General features: G+C 46.0%; 1 protein-coding gene across 7 annotated transcripts in view; it reads left to right on the top strand.

Annotated features, from left to right (window-relative positions):
* NTPCR (nucleoside-triphosphatase, cancer-related) overlaps positions 1-20,837 on the top strand; it is a 28,783-nt gene extending 7,946 nt beyond the window's left edge. For 5 of the 7 annotated variants that reach the window (XM_025448571.3, XM_025448575.3, XM_025448576.3 and 2 more), the window contains 3 exons: positions 12,406-12,615; positions 16,007-16,103; positions 20,229-20,837. In XM_025448571.3, coding sequence (XP_025304356.1) covers positions 12,406-12,615; positions 16,007-16,103; positions 20,229-20,446 — 525 coding nt within the window. In that variant the 3' untranslated portion in view covers positions 20,447-20,837. The remainder of the gene's footprint in view (positions 1-12,405; positions 12,616-16,006; positions 16,104-20,228) is intronic. The other 2 variants (XM_025448573.3, XM_049108920.1) reach the window with 1 other exon arrangement.
* Positions 20,838-24,582: the final 3,745 nt, after the last annotated feature.

The following is a 24,582-nucleotide window of genomic DNA, read 5'->3' as shown; positions in this document are numbered from 1 at the left end:
TGTGAGATTTCTTCATGAGATCTGGATACCAGTCTGGTATCAGATATATGATTTGCAAGTATATTCTTCCATTCTGTAGGTGCCTTTATTTTTTCATGGTGTCCTTTGAAGCATGATTGTTTTTGAGAAGTCCAATTTATCTGTTTTTCTTATATTTGTGCTTCTATAGAAGTGACTATGTGATGTGATTTTTATCTTTCATCATATTAATGTATTTGTATTACATTAATTGATTTTTGGATGTTAAACCAACCTTGGTTCTTGGAATAAATCCCTCTTGGTCAGGGTATATAATTATTTTTATACATTGATGGATTCAAAAATATTATATGCAAATCCTTTTATGCTTTTATGTATTGCTGGATTTTTATATATTTGCAAGTATTTTGTTGAAGATTACAGTATCTGTATCTCTAAGGGATATGGTCTGTAGCTTTCTTGTGCTGTCTTTGTCTGATTTTGGTATCAGGGTAAATATTGGTCTCAGAATAAGTTGGGAAGTGTCCCTTCCTCTTCTGGTTTTTGGAAGAGTTTGTGACTTGTATTAAATTTTTTCTTTGAATGTTTGATTTACCAGTGAAGCCCTGTGACCTGGGATTTTCTTCATGGGAAGCAAGAAGCATTGTAATTGTGAATTCAATCTCTTTACTTGTATAGGTCTGCTAATTTTTTATTTCTGGTTGAGTCAATTGTAGTAATCTTTTAGTAATTTGTCTGTTTCATATATCTCATCTGTTAGTATATTATTGTTCATATATTCCACTATGATCCCTTTTATTGTGTAAGGTCAGTAGTGTTTTCCCTTCTTTCATGTCTTATTTTAGTTAAGTTCTTTCTCCCCTTTTTCTGGCCAGGAAAAGGAAAAGTGGAAAAGGTTTGTCAAGTTAGTCGTTCTTTTCAAAGAACGTTGCAACTTTTGCCTTTGGATTATATATTAACGTGTTTTTTGTGTTCATTCATCAAATGTTTATCAAATCTTAGACATATAGTCATGAACAAAACAGACTTATTTTCGAGGGAGAGATGTAGACATTAAAGAAGTAAGTGTACGATTGTCCTAAACACTGTGTAGGAGACCAGCTAGGTGCTGTGAGAGGTGCCAGGAGCTTAGATCAGGTGGCCAGGAAAGAGCTCTGAGGAGGTGACACGTAACTGAAATGGGAAGACGAGAAAGCATCGTCCCTTCAGAGAGAGAATACTGGATATGTGTGTTGAGGGGGGTTCTGTGGACAACATAGTAGTTGAGGGGAACAGATAAGCTGCGGCCCCACTGTCCTGAGGCAGGAGCAGGTAAGGAAGAAGGTAAGGTGGGTGAGGCCATGGGATCAGGGCCTCATGGACTGTGTTAAGTAAGTAGAGTTTCATTTAATCTGTGATAGACTTTACTGCTTTGATTTATTTTTGTAGAAATTGAACAGTGTTGACCTGTCTCCCCAGGCAGGTCTGAATCTTCTGGAGGTGTGAGACATACCAGCGGGCAAGTCTAGGGTGTCTCTCACAGCCTGGTGAGCCCTGTGCAGCCTGGCCCACTCACCTCTGGCCTCCTGTCACCATTCCCCAGCCATACTAGCTCAGACATGTTTCCCGCACATGGCAGGGCCTTTGACGCTTGGCCCTGGCCCTTTTCTTTGGTTGGCACACTCTTATCTTTGCCTCTCTGCTGTTTTTTGACATTTGGGGCTGAGCAAAAATGTGCCATGTCAAGGGCTTTGGTAATTACTCAAAGCTGCTGAACATTTTAACCATAGCCTGCAGAGGGCAGTTAGTTGCTAACTTCTGAGGGCTGGCAGGGGCTTGCCCTCTATCCTGGCAGGGTCCCTGTTCTGGTAGGGGGCCACCACTCCCCAGAGCCCATCTTGCTCCTCTCACCTCCTGGGCCCCAGTGCTGGGTCTGTTGTGGCCGTTGTATTGGTGGGAGCACTAAGAGAACATGACATTTTTCTCCCTGGCTCTTTTCCCATCAAACGCATACCTCTCTACTTAATGTTCAGAGGGCAAGTGAAGTACTTCAAATGAAATTCCAGGTGGAGATTCTGGCTTTAGGCCCTGGATCGATACAAAGAATTGATTTTTATTTACCTGGCTTAGAACAGACTGAATCTTGGGAGGGCAGTGTGCACATACATGCCTGATGTCTGTCTGCAAGATGATACAAGAAATCATATGCTGACTAGAATAAGAGCTTGAATCTTTCTTAATTAAAAAATAAAGGAAAGCAGACTTCTCCCCAATTTTTCATACTTTGGTTACCAAACCCAGACATCCGTATTTTAGGGAAAGTTCCCAGACTGCAGACCTACCCAGTCAAGGTCACAGATTTTTTTTTTTTTTTTTTCCAGAAGTACAGGTTTTCCTCCCCTTTCATATATTTTAGTGGGATGAAGAAAGGAAAAGGAATTGGTGTTTTACCTTTAGGAAGAAAAAAATTAAAGTAGCTTTGCAGCAAAAATAGGGGAATGTAAAAAGACAGTTACTACTGACAAGTACAATGAAAGCTGCAGCAAGCACATCTAGGGCGGTGAAAGCCTTGGTACAGATAGTGTGTTAGTTTGTAGTGCCCGGAACATCTGAAAACACTTCCTAACTCTAAGTTAAGAAATATCTATAAGTGCCTCCTATGTGTAGGAAATCTCACTGTGCATGAAAAATATTTTAAGTTATGTCTCATGTAAAATAGAAGGGAGATAATCCTTGGGGTCAGCAGGGGTGTCCCTGCTATGCCCCCAGGGAGGTCAGAGCAGGGCATGGCTATGGAAGGTTCAGGGGAGCTAGGCCCCAGCCAGCCTTAGGGCTCATGGGGCTTGTGGGTCTCATGTTTCATGTCCTCAGGCTGGAATGGAGATGTAGGGACTCTCCTGGGCACACGTGGATAGTAAAGAAAAATAGAGTAAGATTGGGAAGCATTCTAGACTCAGTAAGGTTTTTAGAAAGTCCTTTGTAGGCTTGGCTGGTGTTGACATTTTTTTCATTCCACATCTGACAGCATTTTTATTATGTTTCTGAATATTAATGCTCTCCCTACACAAAGTAGCAAATTTGTAAAAATTATGAAATAAAAATAAAGGAGTAAATAGGAATAATTCATAATCTTATCCCTGGGTTAACTGCTGTTATTGTATTTTGTTTCTTTCCTTTTTTAACTTTTTATTTAGTTAAAGATTTTATTTATTTATTTGAGAGAGAGAGTGTGTTGAATAGGAGCTAGGGAGAGAGGCAGAGTGAGAGGGAGAAGCAGACTCTCCACTGTGCAGGGAGCCCACTGCAGGGACTCAGGGGCTCCATCCCAGGAGCCTGGGCTCATGACCTGAGCTAAAGGCAGACACTTAACCAACTGAGCCACCCAGGTGCTCCCCTTTTCAGCTTTATTCTGTCATTCCAAAATGGGGGAAAATACTGTGTGTTGTTTTACAGGCTTGGGCTTCCCAATAATACAATTTAGTAACGTGGGAGTAGCCATACAACACGATAATCCTCACAACTGCGATATTGTAATGATCACACAATGTTTCCTGGCATGGGTTTTCACCTCTGACTTAAGCCTTATTCCCTCAGTGGCAGATGTTTACCACTGTTGCAGGTATCCTTGTAGTAAACCCCCTTGTACACCAGTCTTTTCTCAGCCCAGAGGGTGGACGGATTAGGTGAAAAGCTGTGCTGCTGAGGTGCTCCTGAGATGGCTGTGTGACTCTGAACCCCCTGCCAATGTGTGGACACCTTTGTGTTCCTCTCCAGCATCTTTGCCCATTTCCATATGAAAATACACTTTGCTTTAATTCATGTTTTTAAGTTGCTAATGAGGCTAAATGTTTTTGAGTTTGAATATTTTTTAACCTAATTATTTTAAATTATTTTTATTCCTTTTCCCATTTTTTTTCCCTTTGGCTTAAAAAGATCTTTTTATAAGGCAGATGACCTTTTTATATTTATTGATTGTATTTTTCTCAGTTTGTCACTTTGATGATGGTTTTCCTTCCTTCCTTCCTTCCTTCCTTCCTTCCTTCCTTCCTTCCTTCCTTCCTTCCTTCCTTCCTTCCTTCTCAACATTGAGAAAGTCTGTGTCTGTATTCTAAGTTAACAGAGAATTAGTTTCTTCTATGGTATCTTTTTTTTTCTTTTAACATGTTTTTAATCCATCTGGATTTATTTCGAATGTAATCTACAATGAGACTCTCAATTGATTTTCTTCCAAACACTTGGCCAGTTTACCAAAACCATTTGTTAACTCATTTCTCATTTCCCATAACTCATTTCCCATGCTTCATTAATTATAATAAGAAGTATGTGTGTGTATAAGTATAATGTTTCAGGGTTATCTGGTACATCGGTACCATACTATTTTAATTACCATATTATAGTTTAAAAAGTTGCCTTATACATTCTTTTTTGTTAATTTTTCTGCATTGTAGTAGTATTGTTGGTAATGTTACCAGTGGTGATGGTGGTAGTATAAGTAGTTAACAGTTACCAGTGCAAAATGTGCAGCAGGCACTAACTCATTTAATCCTCAGAGTGATACTATCACTCTGTTCCTCTTGTAGAGATGGAGAAACGGAGGAATAGACTAGAGAGTAAATTGCTCAAAGGCACACAGCCTGTTAGTGGTAGAGCTGGTGTGAATTGTAGAATCAAGACTTAATTATCCATCACAAAAGGTCTTACATGGAGTGATTGGAACAATGCAAAATTGTAATTATTTAGATATAAAAAGCATGTTAAATTTTTAGATAATAGCTCCATAGCCAAAACCTACTATCTCATTGTTTTTCCATTTCTCTCTTAAAAAAAAAAAAAAAGAAAAATTGTTTTTTGTTAAGGTTATTTATAAGTCTCTTCTATTTTCTGATGCTTCTGTAATTTGGATTGTATTTCCAGTTTTTCAGTCATCAAGAGCTGGCAGGATAGTGTTGGCCTTTTTCATAATGGTCTTTTTGACCTCCACACTGAATGCTTCATTAGCATTTGTTGCAGTATAGGATTTAACTTTTTTTTGGCTCCCCATGTATCTGCTACTCACACCAAAAGTTAACAACAGATTATAATTTTTTTTTAAGAACAAAAGGTATCTACTCTAAGCCCTATTTTCTAGGCTTACCCATGTCATTTTTAATTAAGATCCGTGAAAAGAATAGGAAGCTAGAACCAGGACACCCAGGGAAAATCAACATAGTTGAACCTTGTTTTGATCAAAATAAGGCCTTGGAGTATATTTGTTTTCAAGAACAGGATCTGCTTTTGATTCTGAAACGAGATTCGTCTTCAGATCTTTGAAAAATTCATTTGAAGGTTGTTCCTGACTGGGGAAAGTTTATTTTTTACCACTTGACCTGGAATTGCCACTTAGTATTTCAGGCCACTAGGCTTTAGAGAGAATTTAGAAAAATCAATTTCTAGTCAGGATCCATTCTTGAAAGGTTGACAGGAGCCCAAGGATTGCTTTTGAGGTTCCTTCATTGTTAGTGAATGTGACTTTTTTTCTTTGTTCCTCCTCACTCTCTTGTTTCTGGACCTCATGATGATATATATGCACTGCAGGATCAGCCAGAGAAACAAAAAGCTGTCTGGTGCAAACATAAAAATTAATGTAAAAATTGTCAGTGGAAACGTTCCTGCACTGAATCAAAAGAGGAAAATAAACTCAAAGTTCAGCATAAGGTCGACTCTGTGGCTTATCTTGTAGGATTTGCCATGGCAGCCCTTACTGGTAATCTCTGTTGGTCCGCAACCCTGTCTGAACTTCCTGGTGAAACATGAAACTAGCCCCCTTCTTTCGGAGGGCAGAGGGAGACCAAAAACAGGTAGGCCACTCCTGGTTGGGAAGTGGCTGTTGTAATAAGCAGAGGGAACTTGCACACAAGGCTTGTGTTGGATGCAGCAAGATGAATACCCCTGCCCCCCGGCCACCACCTCTTAAGTTTATATATAGAGAGGCCTTAACTGAGTTCAGTCAAGTAGACAGTGCAGGTGTTCTCAGCACCACATCATTATCTCAAAGTTGTGTCCTTGCAGCAGCCTCTGCAAGCAGGAGAAGCCAGCAAGACCCACGCTCCAAGGACAGGAGAGGGTGAGAAGCCTCTGATCCCTTGGTCTGGCTTGTGGATCAGCTGGGGGTCGGTCTTTCCGTGACCTTTCCCAGCAGTCCCCTCATTCCCTGGGGCAGGTCTGATGCTCTTACTTCTCATTGTCTCATTGCTGGCCTCAGGGAGGGCCTGTGATTTAGATGCTGAGCCAGCTCTGGCCTTGGGTTGCTCTTACCTTCTTCAGGCAATTCTTGTAGCCCACTCCCCAGAGCCCCAGCAAAAGCAGGTGCTCCGCTGGTGGGACTGGGGTAGAATTTGTATAACCTGCTGCCTTCCTCCCCTTCATTCCGCCACTTTGTCCCATTTCCCAATCCATGCCACTAGCTGCTTCCTCCTGGTTGCATCAGTCCAAGGCCCGCCCTGCCTCCTTCAGAAGCAAACTTGCAGGTGATGAGGTGGTGGTTTGCTCAAATCTCATGCTGAGAAAGTGTTTCTTCATTGTGCACCTTTTTTTTTTTCTTTTGAAATTGATGAAAGCAATGAATGGGGAGATACTTTAACACCATGTACATCTTCCTCATCAAAAATTCTCCCAATTCTAATTTTTAACTTTACTGGATTATCTGAAAATAATCATTTTCACTGAAGGCTTTACCTGGAAAGCCAATTTAACTACTGCCTTTTGAAATGCTTTCTGTAACAAGCTAAGCTTTTATTTAATAGTCAAATCGCTGTGTATTTGAAAGCTGAACTAAAAGAGCCATAACAGTTGACTTTTCCTCATCAAAGCTGCACTTGTTTATGTCTACTCAGTCTTCTCATTATTTAGACAAGAAGTCCTCACTATTTTACTGTCGCTAAGACATTCAGCTTTCTCTCTTTTAGTTAGTATCTAGTAAAAAGATATGAGACCTCAAAGTTACTGAACTTGAATCAAAAGTTTAAAATCAAAGTAAGATTTTTACTAAGCAAGAGGAGTTTTTACAAGCGCCTTAAACACCCATTAGCTGATAAGGGAGGTAGCACGTTTGAGGCACAGTCCCATCTCTGGCTGTGTGTAAAGGGGGAGAGGGGGCTTTGCCTGCAGCTCACATCTGCCTCCCAAAGCAGGCCATCCTCCATCCTGGTGCTGTTGGTTACCTTCATTGTCCTGAGACCCCAAACCTGTCATCCTTTTTGAGTAACTGAAGGTAATATGCTTACTCCAAAAAACAGATGAGGGTTTTTGTGGCTGTGCCTCTGTTACCCCTAGAACCTGAAGTGCTCCTGCCTCTCATTGGAGAGAAAAGTAGATTCTTTACAATTAGATGAATTTCTGCAGTTCTTTCCTTCAGTTTCTTTGATTCTTTCCTTTGATGTCCTGCCTTACTCATACTGAAAATGTGCAGGTCATATTGCATGTGGGGGATATAAGGGAGCTTTGCTCTCAGCTTATCTTGGGTTTGACTCTCTGCTCTCACTTGGGAGTTTAGTGACTTTGTCTGAATCAGTTGTGTTCTTTATCTGTAACACGGAGACAGAGATACCTACTGGACAGAGTTACTAGGACTGAAGGTGACATTGTAGACTGTGTGTCCTCAGCTGCTAGGGAGTACAGAGAGGTGAGTATAATTATTTCTCTTGAGAAGGCGAGTGAGGTGAGGGACAGCAGAACCTTGGGAGGAGCCTCACATCAACAGTTTGCCACGTACCTGGGGACCAGAGCAAGCTGTGACTTTGTCATGGAGACCCACAAGCTCAGATGTCCAGGCTGGTCCCAAGGTACTGGGATCACAAGGGGTAGTGGGTTCTCCATGCAATAGGCTGTCAGCCAGCAGATCCTGTTTCAGTCCTTGGGATAGTTCTCGTAGCTTGCAAGATACAGAGGGTGCTGTTCTGTGCTCTGCGGTCAGGCACTCATGTGGGTGAATCCCAGAGAGGCCAGTTAGAACACCCAGGAGGAGCCTTAGCACTAGTCTGCTGGGCCCTGGGGTGAGAATCTCTGGCATTTGGGTAGGGACAGCTCCCACCCAGAGCACACCCAAGGAAAGAAGGGCTGAGCTGCAGGGCGCGTCAGGCAGTCTAGACATCTGGTCCTGGCTGCCAGCCTGTGATTTCATCCCTGGGGACACACAGTCGACATGCCACCGAACTTCTGAGGGGTTCTGAAACTTTCAGCTTGGAATAAGCACAGATAGAAGTCTAATTGGGCCTCCACTTTTAGCTCATAACTTCAGAGGTTTGAGGAATTTGGGGCTGGCTTGGCTGTAGCCACTGTTATCACCCTTTGCTTTCCTGCCCAAACTTGTGGCTATTTGTGGGGAAGGGCCATAGTTCTGCTGCCTGACTTCTAGCAGATGCTCCCTGGTTCTTTCCCATGACTTTCAATATCTTTTGTCTTAGGCCAGCTAGGAAGCCAGTCTGTGTCTGATATTAAAAAAAAAAAAAATAAAGTTAATACCACCAGAAATACTTATTAAGTAAATAATTCACTATAAGGCAAAAGCCACTTTAATTAGCTTTTTCTCAGTTCAATATTTTGGTTAAATGAAATTGTGCCTATTTTATGTCTACATTTTCTTTTGTGTTCTGAAACGTGCATATAAAGATTAAACAAAAGACCGAAAAAAGTCATAGTTTTCAGGTTTCTGGCATAACTGGTACACAGATATTTTGTTGTTGCTCTAAACTGATTTAATCTGTCTGGAAAACAACCTAGCTGCATGTAAGCAAAGTTACAAAATTATTCAAAGCTTCCCTTACCACTGGCTGGTCAATTTTAGGACTTTCTCCCAAGGAAATAATCTCCCTAAAAACAGAGGAACTAAAATATGCCTTGCACAAAGTGTTTCTCCCTCTCTGTAAGAGTGAAAATGTATGGTGCTGTGACATGTAGGCCTGGGTGAGAAGTGGTGAGGGCTTCAGGGGCCGTAGGGTAGTGTCTGCCATCCTGCAGCCTTGCAGTCCCTCTGTGAACAGAGGGGGTCCAGGGGAGAAAGGCCACGCTCCAGATCGTGTGCACATAGTGATTTTTGTCTCGTGGCCCAGGCTGCCCGAAGTTCTTCATGAGCTCCTTACTGCGTAACTTTAAGTATGTGCGCTCCAGGGGCTCCATTTGACTTCTCCACACCCAGCACTGGGGAGGACTGGGGAGATTCCTGACCTCTTTTTTTTTTTCTTTAAAGATTTATTTATTTTTATTTATTTATGATAGGGAGAGGCAGAGACACAGGAGGAGGGAGAAGCAGGCTCCATGCCCAAGAGCCCAACACGGGACTCGATCCCGGGACCCCAAGATCACGCCCTGGGCCAAAGGCAGGTGCTAAATCGCTGAGCCACCCAGGGATCCCCTCTTGACCTCTTTCATACCTGGGCCCCAGTACTGTCAGGCTGCATCCCTACCAACTTAGAATTTAGAACAATGTAAGCATGATGTGTGCTCACTGACTGGGTTGCTTGAATTTATATAAAAATAAAACAATTAAAAAAATAAAACAATTTTGGATAGGATAGTAGTTCTTTTTTATTTCATTTTTGTTTTTTAAGATTTTATTTATTTGATTGAGAGAGACAGCAGGAGCAGGGGAATGGCAGAAAGAGAGAGAATCTTAAGTAGACCCCCTGCTGAGTGTGGAGCCAGATATGGGGTTCAACTGAGCCACCCAGGTACCCCAGTAGTGGTTCTTTTATTACAGTCTGGAATATATGTTCATGTGTTATTTAGAAAAACCAGTGTATGCAAGCTTCTCAGTAGTTTTGCATCTGATATCTGCCTCTCAGTTGAGCATCAATAACTTAGATTTTTCATGAAAAATCCCAGACTTATTTTTGAGGTTCCTACAGTTTTTGGATAATAAAGTCCCTAGTTTTAGACAGAGAGGATTTTATATAAACTAAGGTTTTAAAATGAGCATTTCCAGTTGGTAGAATATAATATATGCGTGTGTGTGTCCGGATATTTTTTTGCAGAAGTTTAAACAATGTCAGTGAGCTCTTCTTGGTGGATGTCGTAGAGAATCTGAGGAAGGCTGGTTTGGGGGCCTCGTGCTTTATGTTTCTATCCACTTGTGTATTTACAGACACACCCACATGCACCCTACTACCCGCGTATGTACACCCAAATAAATATATGCACACAGGCACACATGCATTCTTCATGTGGTTTCTCTCTGTCTGAATTGACTGCTTTCAAACTCTCATTTTAATGTCCAGAATAGAGTTCTGCTGACCTGTGGGGAGATGACATCCACAATTATTCCTAGTTTCTGGAGGCAGCAGAATGCCCCAAATACTCCTTGATAAGAGGTCATTGGAATGGCTTGCTCTGGTGGGATTGGCTGTTTTTATGCTGATGAGCAGGTAGCTGAGAGCTTTTCAAATTTCTCCCAAATTCGGCATTCATTTTTGAAGAAAAATTTGAAAATGACAGTGGCTGATTCCACAGATGCTGGCCTTCCTCCCTCACCCCATCAGTGGAGGGCATCAGTTGCTTCAGCTCATGTGCTTCCATGGGAAAATAAAAAGGTGAATATGACCTTGGCCTTCCCCTGAGGGGGAAGCAGGATGTGTGTGCGCACACCCATGCAAACACACATGCACATATAAATGCTGTTGAAAGTTAAAAATGAAGTGCATTAGAAAAATGGAAGTTTGAGTAAGTGTATAGACCATTCCTTGGATGACTACAGTGGATCCCTTCCTGGTTTTCTGCTAGTAAAGTGAGTGGGGAAGTATGTATGTGCCATTAAGTCAGAAAATAATAAGAGAACCACTTACATAGATGTTTGAAAACCACTGCTCTAATGCTTCTCCTCAATAACTGCCTTGGACTAGACCCCACAATCTCATGCTGTCTATTCAAAAAAATGCCTAACTTGTCCCTGACGCCACACAGCTAACAGCCTTTCAGGTACAGCCTGTGATCCTCCCTGGCTTAGTATCTCTCAGATGCTGGATAGAACCCATAGCCCTTTGTGTACCATACAAGTGTCAGGATCTGCCTCTGAGCCCCATCCCTCACCAGCTACCACACGCACGCCACCAACTGCAGTGTGCTGTGGCTTCGGGATTTGCAATTCAAGACAAATCTAGCTGAACTCAGTCGTACATTCTGAGACTGTACTGATGTCTTAAGGAGTCTTAAGAAATGTAATGAAAAGCACTTTTTGTAAAAAAGTATAGTTTTCAAAGTAATCATTTATACAAAGATATATAAAATGTACTTGTCACTTAGCATTCACTGAAGAGCTGTGTGTTCTTTTGTGTCCCCTGGTGTGGAAAGACTATTCAGTCCTTTCAGCTTTCTCTGGGAAGGCTTTCCAGAGAGGGCATGTAGATTAGTGATCAGTTGCTGTGTAACAAATGACCCCAGAATTTAGGAGTTTAAGCCCAAGGACTTTATCTCACATAGTTTTCCTGGGTCAGGAGTCCAGGAAAGGCTTAGCCGGCTGGTTCAGGCTCATGGTTGGTCATGAGGTGACAGTCATCTGATGCTTGATTGGGGAGGATCCGCCTCCCAGCTCACTCCCAAGGTTGTTCAGTTCCTTGCCACGTGGACTTGGCCATCAGCTGCCTGAGCGTGCTCACAGCATGGCAGTTGCCTTCCCCAGGGCAGGCCTTCTGAGAGAGTGAGACCAAGCCAGAAGCAGCAGTCTTTTATACCTAAGCTCAGAAGGGACGTACCATCCCTTCTGGCACATTCTGTTGATTGCAGAGCCCAGTCCTGGAACTGTGTAGGAGGGGGTCTGTGCAAAGGTGGGGGCCTCAGGCTGTGAGGTTTTAGGACCCGTGGAAGCTGGTGGCCACACCTGTTCCAAGGGGGTCTTGGAAGGGATAAGTCCTTAGGGAATCTGTGGTTGGAAGCGCACAGCCCTGCTCATGTGTTTTTCTTTTAACCAAGACTCCTTTCCTTTCACTGCTCATTTCTCTCCACCATCCCTCATAGTGCAGATTATGAAACATGCGGACATTTATTTGCCTGCAGCCCTGATGTCCTCCCAGACAGGGAAGCTCCTACAACTCACGAATCGCAAAAAAGGGGCTAGTGTTATTATTAATAAGGCTCCCAAGGGGGAGCTTGGGAAATGCTGTCTCATTTCTTTTAAACCTAGGGCATGTGGGTGCTGCTTATTTCCTGGGTGTATATAAATACAAAGCTGAGTTACTACTGGAACCATTCTAAAAGAGTGAAAACTGCCAGGAACTTGGGTTGCTTTGGGAACTGAATTTCCTGGTTGCTCTGGTATCCAGGGGAGCTCTTCCAGATACATTTGCCTGTGAATCGTCCCATGTTGACTGAGAATAGGTCTCCTGCCTTCTAAAGCTTAGTTGACTTAGTTGGTGAGTGACGGGGGAGTGGGACCCCGGGGCTCTTTGCTTAATGTGACTTGGCTGTCTTCGTCATCTTCAGGCAGGTTCCAGCAGTGGCCCAGGGCAGAGGGTGTGTGTCATCGATGAGATTGGGAAGATGGAGCTCTTCAGTCAACCTTTTATCCAGGCTGTTCGTCAGACGCTGTCCACCCCAGGGACTGTAGTCCTGGGTACGATCCCAATACCTAAAGGAAAACCGCTGGCCCTCGTGGAAGAAATCAGGAACAGAAACGATGTTCAGGTGTTCAGTGTGAGTACAGCTAGTTCCTTGTGTCTGTAAAAATGGAGCAGCTGACCTCAAAGAGCAGGGTGGCTTTGAAACATACTTTTGCTCTGAATTACCATTTTTTCTCCTCTGAGGCCAAATACTGGTAAGTCTGATTTTCTAGGAATTTATGGAACTTAAATTTTGCCAGTCCTCGGTGAAAAAAACACACTTCCCTGTGGCCACAGTTTGAAGCACAGCTCCCAGCTGCTAAAAGAGTAACCCTGTCCAATGGAGCTGTCTGCAAGGATGGAAATGTCCTGTCTGCACTGGCCAGTGCAGTTGCCATCAGCCACCTGTGACTATTTATGTTTAAATAAAATAAAAAACTCATTTCTTCAGTCACACTGGCCACATGGACAGCACAGCTGCAAAGCCTGTCAGGCAAAGTGATGTATGCAGAGCAGCCGTGTGGGCATCACCTGGGGGTTCCTAAGACATGCAGAGTTGTAGGCCCGCCCTGACCCAATGAATCAGACCCTGGGCATGCGCCCAACAGTCTGCTTGAACAAGCTCTCAGGTGGTTGTCAGATGCTTGTTGGGGGTTGTGCATAGAGCACGTATGAGAGAGGACCCACTCCATCATACGAGCCCGTGGATGGGCCTCTGACAGCCCCGCTGGCACATTGCCCACATACTTGATTTCCCGTTGTCTCCTCATATCCTTCAGTCAGGTAATTGCCTTGCCCCGCACTGCCTTGTCTGTCAGTGAGAGAGCCGTATTCCTGGCCAAGCTCTGCCTGTCCCCTCTTTCCCCACCCCCGTTTAAACACTCACCTGCCCTGCGACTGCCAGTGAGCAAGTCAGCCGGCGGGGTGACTCCTGCTGTGGAGGGTGGAGAGTGAGGTCCTAACATCGCTGGCTAAAATGCCACCACCGTGACTCGCCAGCCCTAGTGGGATGTCTGTGTATCATCAGCGGAGCATCCAGGGGTACTCCTCCGGCAGTAAACAAATGTTAGGGTTAGAGCAGCCAGACTTGGAAAACTGTGCGTGCGCAGCCCTTCCTTCATTTATTCAGCATTAACTGAGCATCACTGCATGCCAAGACGTGATGATGAACAAGGTCGACCAGGTCCTCGTCCTCCAGAGCAGACAGTCTAATCTCACAACAGTGTAAACAAACAGTGGAGCCCTAGCAGATATTGACAGATGCATAGAAAACAGCCGGGGTGGTGTGGTTGTTGGGCTGGAGGCAGTTGGGGATGGAGGCGCTACTGACAGGCAAGGTCTCTCTAGGGAGCTGCCTGTTGTGCTGAGGGCCCTGCAGCGTCACATGCTCTGTGATGTCTCTGAAGTCTGTGGGAGTCTTCAGAGTTTTATGTTGCTCTGTCTCTCACTTTCCATGGCCTCCAACTTAGAGTTCGCATTGTGATTCTAGAGTTTCTGTGGAGGTAGAGGCAGTGTATAGAGAGATGAGGAAAGTCAATTAGTCTTCAGGCCAGCCAGCTTCCAGCCTGGAAGGTGGGGAGTTCCTGGCATTAAACTCCGGAGATTGGCTGCCTCTGCAAACCAGTGGAATCTCCCAAGTCCTAGATGGGATTGATAGAGGTTGGCTGTTATGTCCAGGAAGAAATGTTACATCTTAAGATAATGCCACATTTTCTGCTAAGACTGGAAATTATTCTCCAGGCAAGGTAATCATTGCTCCTAATGATGTGTAAATAAAGTGATTAGCTTTTGGTTAATTATGAAAGAGATAGGAGCTCACATAATGAAACAAACATCAACATGTGCCAATAGCAAGATGACGTAGATGTTGGAATTCGAGGGTGGAGACTTTAAAACAGCTGTCCCGAAGATGCTTCAGTGATCAGTTGCAAACATGTTTGAAACAATTGAAAAGTAGAAAGTGTCAGTTTTAGCAAAGATGGAAGATACAAAGAAGAATCAAATAAAAAATTTTTTAAAGATTTATTTATTTATTCATGAAAGACACAGACTGAGAGAGACAGAGCCATAGGCAAAGGGAGAAGCAGGCTCTTCGCAGGAGCCCGATGCAGGACTCGATCCCGGATCCTGGGATCTCGACCTTAGCCAAGGCAGCTGCCCAACCACTGAGCCATCCATGAGTCCCTCAAATAAAAATTTTAGAACTGTAAAATACAATAACTGAATGAGAAAATCTCTGGAAAGAATTGGTAAACTTGAAGGTAGAACAATAGAAAGTGCCCAACAAAGAGTAGACTTGGGGGGAGAAAAAGAACAGCCTCAGAGACTTGTGATACTGTAATAAAAATCTAACATTCATGTCATTGGAGGATGGTTTTGGCAATTTAGAAACTTCTGTCATGGTGTGGGTGTGGGTATTGACAGTTGCCTTCCTCAAAATTATGCTTCTCTTTTGGAGTTTGGTTAAATTTTTTTCTCATGTCTTGTAGAGTTTACTGGTCTCTAAGTGTGGCCACTGAAAAATGTTTTTAATTTATTTCACATTTGCTTGTTTGAGCGTAATTACGTTTATGCTGTTGAGGCAAGGGATAAAGACCTTCATGGATCAGGATAACTAGAAAGAGCTGTGTGCACTGTTTTCCTGCTTCTCTAGCAACATGAAGAAAATACTTATCCCTGCTGGTCACTTCCTACTGCATGCGCGCATACCTACACACACACACACACTAATTTGATTGTCTTAGAAAGCATATTTCACTTGATTTCCTTTGAAATACCTGCTTGATGGAAATGCTGGAGAATGTTATCTGCTGAGGGGACAGAAGAGACAGCTGAAATCCAGTCTCTTAGATGCGTTGACTTAGATGCCAGTTTGGCCACTAGGCACTGAGCACTTGGACTGAGGTGCTGTGCTCGGTACTGTAGATCCACCAGAGCACGTAGACTTCACAGTACCTGCTGCAATATATCACATCATCTTTATTTCATTGAGAGGCTGCATAGTGTGTCCAGGGTTGTCAGCTAGTAGTAGGTGGCAGAGCTAGGATTCACACTTCCATCTGTCTGCCTCCAGCGCTTGAGCATTAGCATAACCCTGCTGTACTGTGTCCTTTGTTGATAGGGATGATTCAGATGATTTTGCTAAAAAAACTCTTCAGATTTCCTAGAAATTATTTGGTTTTTCTACTTTATAAAATGTTACTAAAGTCTCTTCCACTATCCTGAATTCAGGATAGTGAAAGTCCTTTACACTTTTTTTTTTTCCAGAAAACAGTTTTTATCCTTTTAATTTTTACATGTGTTTTGTAAGAACACAAGAATAACCGAACTTACTCCAATTTGGGAATTCTTAGACCTCTGCTTACTCGTTCCTGCTATGCGTTTTTCTCATCAAGCAGGGCATAAACTATTTTATTTATTTTTATTTTATTTTATTTATTTTATTTTTTTATTTTTTTATTTTTTTATTTTTTTTTTGCATAAAGTATTTTAATCTCACCGGGAGTTCGATGCTGCCCTCTGGGTCCATGGACTCCTACAGTTACACGAGTGAGAGAAGGTCTGTCAGCCTCTGGATCCAAGGTCAGTAGGCAGAATGTTTGTAGAAACTGACAAGCTAATCCTAAAATTCATGTGGAGATGGGAAGGACCCAGCTAAATCTTGAAAAAAACAATGTTGGAAGACTCCTACTTCCTGACTCCAGAGCTTACTACAGCTACAGGGATTGAGATGGTGTAGTACCAGCCAGGCGCTAGACACACAGGTCCATGGAATAGAACTGAAAGTCCAGAAATAAACCCATACATCTAGGATCCATTGATTTTCCACAAGCATGCCAAGAGAACCTAATGAGGAAAGAACTGTTTTTTAATAAATGGTGCTGGGAAACTAGACATCCACATGCAAAAGTGGGAAGTTGGACTCTTACATTGTATACCAGAATTAACTCAAAGTAGATTCTAAGCCTAAGTTTAAGAACTAAACTCTACAGCATCCTCTCTCTCTCTCTCGATCTATTTTATTTGAGAGAGTGTATGCACAGGGAGGGACAGAGGAAGAGGGAGAAGCAGATTCTGCTACACTCTACAGCTCTTAGAAGAAAATATAGGAGTAAATCTTTGTAAACTTGGGTCAGGCAAAGTCTTAGTTGATACAACAGGAAAATAATTCTTGGTTTAGAAACTTTAACTGTTACGGAAAAAGTAGAGCTAGAGAGATGGGTTCAGGAATAACCATATTTTTAGGTTTAATAAAATAGAGACACAGCATGAAACAAACTAGTAATGTTTTGGTATGTGTTAACTTACAGTAACGGTGTTGTCAGATTTCTTTCTCTAATCCTGTGATTACTAGGAACTTGTCAGTATCCTTCCCACAGTTTCAGGAAAATGTGTGGTCTTGTTTTGCTTTCTTGCATGTAGTGTATATGCACTTAGGGGCATTTTTTCCTTCCTGTCTCTGTGTCCAATATTCACAGCTTCCCTGATTCCTGGTGTTTGGGTTGTTGACTAGGAACTCTCAGGCCTTTGGTGGCCCCTGCAGGCAGCACAGAGCAACTTGGCTGTATGAGATGGTCAGTCTTTACTCGACTATATTTCAAAGACCCTCCCAGCTTAGAATTTAATAAACATTTACTGAGCATCCATGTGCTAGGCATAGGATGAATGGGATGTCCCTGTCCCCATGGAAGTCAGGCTCTAATCACCAAGTCACCAGGGGCCCCTGGGCCAGGCAGGGGCTCTGATTTCACTCTCTGTGGAGGCCACAACATACAGAGGAGGGTGGGCAACTTCCTTCCTTCCTGGGCCCTCCTCACCTTGTTCTCTTCCATACCCAGGCCCCCTCCTAGCCAGCCTCTCGGGAAGGACTTTGTAACCAAATCCTAGTGGTTGACTCTAAGAGGGAGGTTGTGCGTGCAGGGCAGGCCCCGAGGTCCACAGGCAATGCTCTGCCTGTACTCGCTTTTGAGAGCTTGGCTTCACTGGACAAGGAGCATCATAACTGAGCACCTCTTACTGCAGAATTCTCAGAAATCCTCTTAGGGAAATCAGAGCGGGAGAGCCAAATATTCATGTCGTTTTGCATTAAGTTTTAACTTGAAAACATCCCCAAAATGTATCTTTTCCAGTTTTTATTTTGTCTATGGAACCAAGGCACGGTGAGCTCCCTGAGCGTGTGGGATACCCGCTGCTGCCCCTGTCCTTGCAGAGGGGGGCTGTGGACTGGGGGGCTCACCCACGGCCCTGGTGACAGAGGAGGCATGTCTCACCGTCTGGTCCCCAGGAAGTTGAAACGAGGTGAGGTGGGGCTTTGCAGCTGGGTCCTGAGACCAGGGTCTCCCCACAGTCGTTGAGTCATCGTGCCAATGGAGAGGGCGGGGCGTTTCCCCCCCAAGAACACTGCACACAGCACTGCTTGGGACTCTTTTGTAGGAGCTCGGCAGCCCCACGCCTATGAACTCCTTTCCTTAGTCTTCCCCTCCATACCCTACCCCCCATTCTGCTGGAAGGCTTGGGGGTTTGCCGAGCAGAGATGGAGCTTCAGCGATGACCCCTCGGAATCTGTCCCCACAGGCTGCGGATTCTCTTCCCGCCCGCAGAGGTCTTCAAGCAGCTCTCCTTTACACCTGCACAGCCACAGTCCTGGAGAAGCCAGACACCCCAGACCTGCTGGCACTCCTTTTATTGGCAGGATGGAGGAACGGGGCTCAGGGGTGGTCCCCGCTGTGTTGTCCTGAGGGTGCGGTGCATCCGTGCTCCTCCTCCTCGCTCACCCTGGCGAAGCGGGAGTGCATTCCTCCCCTCAAGTCAGAGTGTCCCCTTCCTTTCCTCCACCTTCCTCTTCCGCCAGTTCCATGCTTCCCCCTTTGTGAATGTTACATTTCTGGAGGAAGTGATGAGCTTGGGGAGAGGAAGTGGCCCCAGATGCCCCTCATCTGGGGACCCTCCCTTGGAGGCACACAGTAAACAGACCCTGGGGGCGAAGCCTGGTGTCATTCCCGGTGAAGTCAGAGTGCAGGAACGGGAACTAGGGGCCCTGTGAACCACGGGAGTTCCCACCACCGCTGACACCCACCCACCACCCCCTCTCCTCCCTCCACGTTAGCACACTCCCCTGACATCAAACAGCAGAAGGGGATGTTAGCTAATTTGAGCAAACACAGCAACAAAAAACCTTGCAAGGCTGTGTGGCAGTTTCTCATGAAGCTGAGGAGAAGCTGAAGGTCCTCACGTCCAGGGACCAGAACTGCAAGGGAAGGGATGGGGTGAGGACAGGTGCACCGTGTCCTTGGACTTACTGCTAGGGGATGTGGCCCCAGCCGTTTGCTCTTCAGCTCTCTCCTTTCAGGATTCAGGTGCTCCGGATCTCCAGGGCCCAGCCTGCACTCCTGGGCTGAGAGCTAGTTTCCTAGACTGTCCTTTCCCAGAAGGGAGTCAGGGGTGCTCTTAGGAGGAGGGTGGGTGGATGCAGAGGAGCCATGAGGTGAAGCCCCCTGTGCATCTCCTCATCAGACATCCATCCGGCACCTGCTGTGCACCAGGGTGCCAGGCAGGTGTGGAGTCCACAGCGGGCAGGCCCATCTCTCCCCTCAGGGCCGCCTGCACTGACCACTGACTGGAGGTGCACTCACTTTCTCTTACCATGATTCTGTGCCTGGGTCCTTCCCTGTCTGGGTGACCTTCGGGCATAACCGCCCTGGAAGCCTTTCCTCACCCCATCCTGCCCCATCTCCCACACGCCTCTCCAGACTTTGTCTCCCAGACCCTTTACGGTCAGTGCTCTCCCTGTCCCACATCTGTCCCTCTGTTCTGCTCTGCAAGCTCCATGAGGCCAGGGTCCTTCTCGGACTCCTCTCTCAGTCCCTGGCACCTTGCTCGGTTCTGGTTGACGCCCTATCAGTGTTGAATGAATGTGGCGGTGGCCAAGCAGGAAGGCCCTGGTGATGGCTGAAGGGGTGGCCCCGCCCTTACTTGGGGGACTGTCCACCATCCAAACGCCCAGGTGGCATCTGAATGCTTTCCTTGTACTCGTCGGGACTGTACTAGTACAGGAGAGGGAGAAAAACAGATCACCCGGTAAAGCTTGAATAAACTTTTGGTTACTTTGTGTGAGGGTAGGAATTACAGAGAACACTCCTGGAGTCTGGAGACCTAGTTGTAGTCTATGCTGCGTCCCCAGCTACCTCTGAGATCTCAAGATGTCCCTGCACTTCCCTGGGCTCAGCTGCTCCATCCTTCAGATGTGGCGTTGACCCATGGCAGGGGCTCCTCGCCACACTCCGTTTTTCTAAGTTTGTGCAGAGATGAGGAGATGACTGGCCTTTGGGACTCCCCTGAATTCAGGGGTGGGACTTGTGGCCTTGCGTGGCTGCTGCCGGTCAGGCCCTCGTAGGCTGTTCCAGGCAGTCACTTCTGTTCAGGTCACACGGGGGCGGGGGCGATGTCCCATCTCAGTTCACAGCCTATTGTGAAAACTAGTCCGCAAACTTCCTCCACTGCTTGAGCTGTCCCTTCGCAGAAGCTGGGGTGGGACTCCACCAGACCTGTCCTGTCTTCAGAGTGCTCTGGAGCGGGGCTCCCTCCCTCAGTCATGAAACCTGCCTCGCCCCCTCCAGGCCTTCCAGGCTCTTCCTGGAGAATATTGCCTATTGAGGTTTGAAGAGAAGGAAAGAACTGTGAAGCCTGCTCTCTTGCTTCTTCCCACAGGTCACCAAGGAAAACAGAAACCACCTTTTGCCAGATATTGTGACGTGTGTGCAAAGCAGCAGCAAGTGAAGATGGTTTGTGTTCCTGTTTCGTGCACTTCAGGATGCGCTGGTTCACACCAAGCCTCATCAGTGCCCTGCCTGTCAAGGATTCATGCCTTCAGGCTTATGAAACCTTATGGGCTTTTCCAGAGAAAGCCTGACAGCTGTTTTCCATAAAATGTTTAAAAGATCAAATTAGCCCAAATGCTGGATTGGCGCGACAAGATGAACAGTCCACCGCGCTTTATTTATGTGGAGAGGTTTCTGTTTATTTCCTCTTGCAGTTGTGCGTATGATTTTGGTAGATCATGAAATGAGAAATGGTTTTCAGAGTATTAGATGGAACTTGCCCCCACTGAAGTTTATAAGGGTGTTCTGGGGAAGGGGGAGGGGAGTGTTCGCTATCTAATCAGTTCTGCACATAATGAAAATTAAAGCCCTCTCCAGGTGCAGCTTTAGCTTAAAACTGGTTACTTCAGAGAAAAGCCATGTGAGGTCCTCCCCACCCGTCTCATTGTTTATTTGATTGCTTATTGCTTAATAAAATACAACTAAATGTGGTTGCAAACATGTGAGCCCTGTGTGGGAGGGGCGTAGAGTCGTGAGAGATGTTGACAGTGTGCGGTACTCCGCAGGCTTAGGCCTGGGGGTTCAGGTCAGAGCCCCCCACTTTCGCCAAATCAACTTAGACATGGCCTTAAACCGTTCTGTGTCCTGAGTCCGAGAAAAAGTGGGAAATGAGTGTCAAAGGAGGGCAGTGCCGCAGCATGGGAGGACGCCATCAACGGCCATCTGTGTGATCCCCAGAGTGGGCCTGGGGCTAGGGGCGGGGGCTGTCAGTAATGGGACAAAGATCACCCTCTGCCCCCAGCAGGGCAAGTGCTGACAAAATTGCAGAAACCCCAGAATCCATGAAGGGTAAGCACTGCCCTCTGAGTGGTTGATGGTACTGTAGTGATAATCAGTACAGTGCTTTCAGGTCATTTTTGGTAAAGATCTATGAATTTCCAGGATATTTTAGCAGCTAGCCTTTAGCATTCATGCCAGGCTGTGCCCCTGTCTGTAATCACGGCCCAGTCTAGGCGTGTGGAGCAAGGTGCCCTGGGCACTGGGCACACTGCATTGTGCAGGAAGCACCTGCGTCCCTGAGCCAAGACGATGGTTGGTAGCCTATTACGGGCTTTTTGGTGAGCATGCTTTCCTCAGTGCTTTTCCCCAAGGGAGCCTCCTGAAGCTTGGTGTGGATTTGCTAAGCTTTAGGGAGATGCCATCTGAAAGGCCTACTAGACGGTGAACTAATAGGAAGGCTGCCTGGTCCAATATGCAGAAGAAGGCGTCTCTCTCACTGTCTGGGCCCAATTGGGTGGTTCAGGGAGACTGAGCTCATGATATCTGACGGGTCCCCTGGGACTGAAGGAGCACTGCATACAGGTGTGGTCTGGGAGCCCGGCCCCTGCATCAAACCTACTTATTCAACTCCATGGTGCTGAAGAGCCCCACTTGGCCTCAGGTGAACTCAGGAAACAGGACAGGCTGAGTAAGTGTCACCCATGTGCCACAGAGACAGACCCAGCCCCAGACCTGGTGCAGCTGGTCTGCCCTAGCTGATGGAGCCCATCAGACGGAGCCTTCACTGGCCCTCCAGGGTTACAGCCCCTTGGAGATGTCTGCTGTGCCAAACAGACTCGGGGTGGCCCCCAGCACGTAGGGGCTGGGAGCTGCTGCATACTCTCTCTTCAGTGATAAAGAAACATGCCTTTACTGGCAGAGAGTTTGAACCAAGTCCCTGTGCTCCAGAGCCCATGCTCCTCCTCTGTCCCACTGTATTCCTGTTGGTGTTCTCCTCCTTTTCAGGGCATCATGCACCCCCAGATATCAGAGTTGACATTTAGCTGCAATAAACTAGCAGCTATCAGATGGAAGAGCATGGCGTGTTAGCTACCGCACAGTCCTTAAGTAATTACTGTATTACTTTGTCAAACAGGATGATCAGGGGCATGTGTGAAGATACTCAGTGCAATTCCTGTATTTTAAGAAATGAAACCTAAAAAGGATAATGTTACGGTCTGAATGTTTGTATCCCCCATAAATTCATGTGTTAAACTCTAACCCCCCGTGTGATGGTGTGAAGAGGCCTTTGGGAGGTGATTCGGTCTTGAGGGTGGACCCCTCATGAATGGAAGAGACCCCGGAGAGCTCTCTCCCCTCTGCCTTGTGACGTCACGGCCAGAAGCTGGCTGTCTGTGAACCCGGAAGCAGGCCTGGAATCTGCTGGTGCCTCCAGAACCATGAGAAATAAGTGTTTGCTGGGTAAGCCCCCTACTCTGTCATATGGGATAGGATGAATTCACAAGTGACTCTGACTCAGGGCCCCACATGCGCAGCCTGTAGAAAGGGCATTCTGCTGAGGCTTAAAGGAGGGAGAGACTCAGAGGCAGGGCACCATTTGAGGGAGAGCACTGTTTGAGGCCTGCCTACTGAGCAGGCCAGGACCAGAGGAGGAGCCAAGTGCGCCCCCCCATCTGCGCTGCTCCCTTCGGGCCGGGAGGGGTGCGGTGGCAAGGACAGGCTGGCATCAGGAGTTCTCATTTACTCCTGAGCTTGAAATGGCTACTCTGCAAGCAAACCCAGACACCTAACAGACCCCTGGGTCTGAGGCCAGACTTGGAAGAATTCACTTTGAAAAGCACGAAATGGATGTACGTATGGCTGGATGACGAATTTAAGCTGGAATAACATGGCTGGATGGGACAGAGCAGAACTGATTTGGAGAATGAGTTCACCAAATCCTTCCTCTTCCTCCCGGAGTAGATTGTACCACCAGCCACTTAACACACACATTTAAAAAAAAAAAACAATTTCTTTTTGCCTCTGAATGTACATGTACAGGGATGGACAAGTTTTCAAATTCATCGACTGTCATCTGGCTGTTGTGGCTGATGTACATGGCTGCCAGTACAGTTGCTGTTGAGCGGCTTACTCCATTCCCAGCCCTCAAGTCCTCAAGCGCAGGGTGGGGGGCCATGGTGGCCCAGAAAAAGTGGAATGGACCTTCCTCTTTCTCTTCCTGTCTTGGAGTTCATGAAGGTTGTGTCTGGAAAGATCACACACGTGTGCATGTGCTTGTGTGCATACACGTGCATGCTGATGGCAGGTGCCATGTCCCTGGAGTGTAATGACTTAGACAAAACCCCCAGCGGTGGAGGAGGCCTAAAGGGCTGAGTAAACAGGGGTCTTCGCGTTGCACACATTTGGGGCAAGGAGAAGCTGGAGCCTCAAATGATTTTAGAAACTACTTGCCAGACAGATGGTTTCAAGACACAGTGCAAAATTTAGAATCAATAATGCCAGATTAGCCACATGATTTATATAAAACCAACCACTACAGTTTTTAGATCATTTTTAGAGGAGAAACAATTTTGTTCAGTGTCCAAATGCAAAAAATAACCCTGTGGTTGTATGCTGGCAGCACGTTTAAATAACTCCAGCATGAGATGTCACCTTAGGAATATTTTCTTAAATGGAGGCTAATCCAGTCTTTTGCTAGAAATACTCTGATAGACAGCTGACTGGCTGAAGGTCAGATGAACAAGTTTGTGTCTATTGGGGCACCTGGGTGGCTCAGTCAGTTAAGCATCCAACTCTTGGTTTCAGCCTGGGTCGTGAGCTCATGGTTGTGGGATTGAGCCCAGCATCAGGTTCTGAGGCCCTGTGCTCAGCACATAGTCTGCTTGGGATTCTCTCTCCCCCTCTCTCTGCTCCTCCCCACTCCCTGCACGGATGCACCCTGTCTCCGAAATCAATCAATCAAGGTCATTTATTGTAAATATAAAGGTTGTGTGCCACAATGTAGAGAAAAACTGTGACTGCGTTGCTGCCAGGCATGCAGGGCACGGGAGCGTATCCAATCCCATCTTCCCTTCTGTGGGCACACACATCCCTGCACGTGTGTGTGTAGGCACTCCCAGCATGCACGCCCAAGATGATTTTACTCTCTCTGACAATGCAGACCTGCATCCAGATCAGAGAACTTTGGCCTAACTGTTGACAGCCACAGCCATCCTCGTCTGCTCGCTCTGCACTGAGAACCAGGACGAGCGGTCGGGTCAGCGGGTGGAGAAGCAGCTCCCGAGTCTCTAGCGGAGGACATGGGCCCGGAGCATTTGCGCTTCTCATTCGTGTTACCGTTTCTCTCCCTATCAGGTTTCCAGCTCTGTCAGAAGATCCACTTTCTGTGGACACAGTGGCTTTCTGGATGTCTTGCTTCCAGATGCCCAAGGGGGTGGTCAGCCCACATCAGGCTGGGTGCTGCC

The sequence above is a fragment of the Canis lupus genome, chromosome 4, assembly GCF_003254725.2.
Source record: "Canis lupus dingo isolate Sandy chromosome 4, ASM325472v2, whole genome shotgun sequence".
NCBI classification, from domain to species: domain Eukaryota; kingdom Metazoa; phylum Chordata; class Mammalia; order Carnivora; family Canidae; genus Canis; species Canis lupus.
Note: the sequence above shows the minus strand (reverse complement) of the source record. Positions and strands in the feature narration are given on the sequence as shown.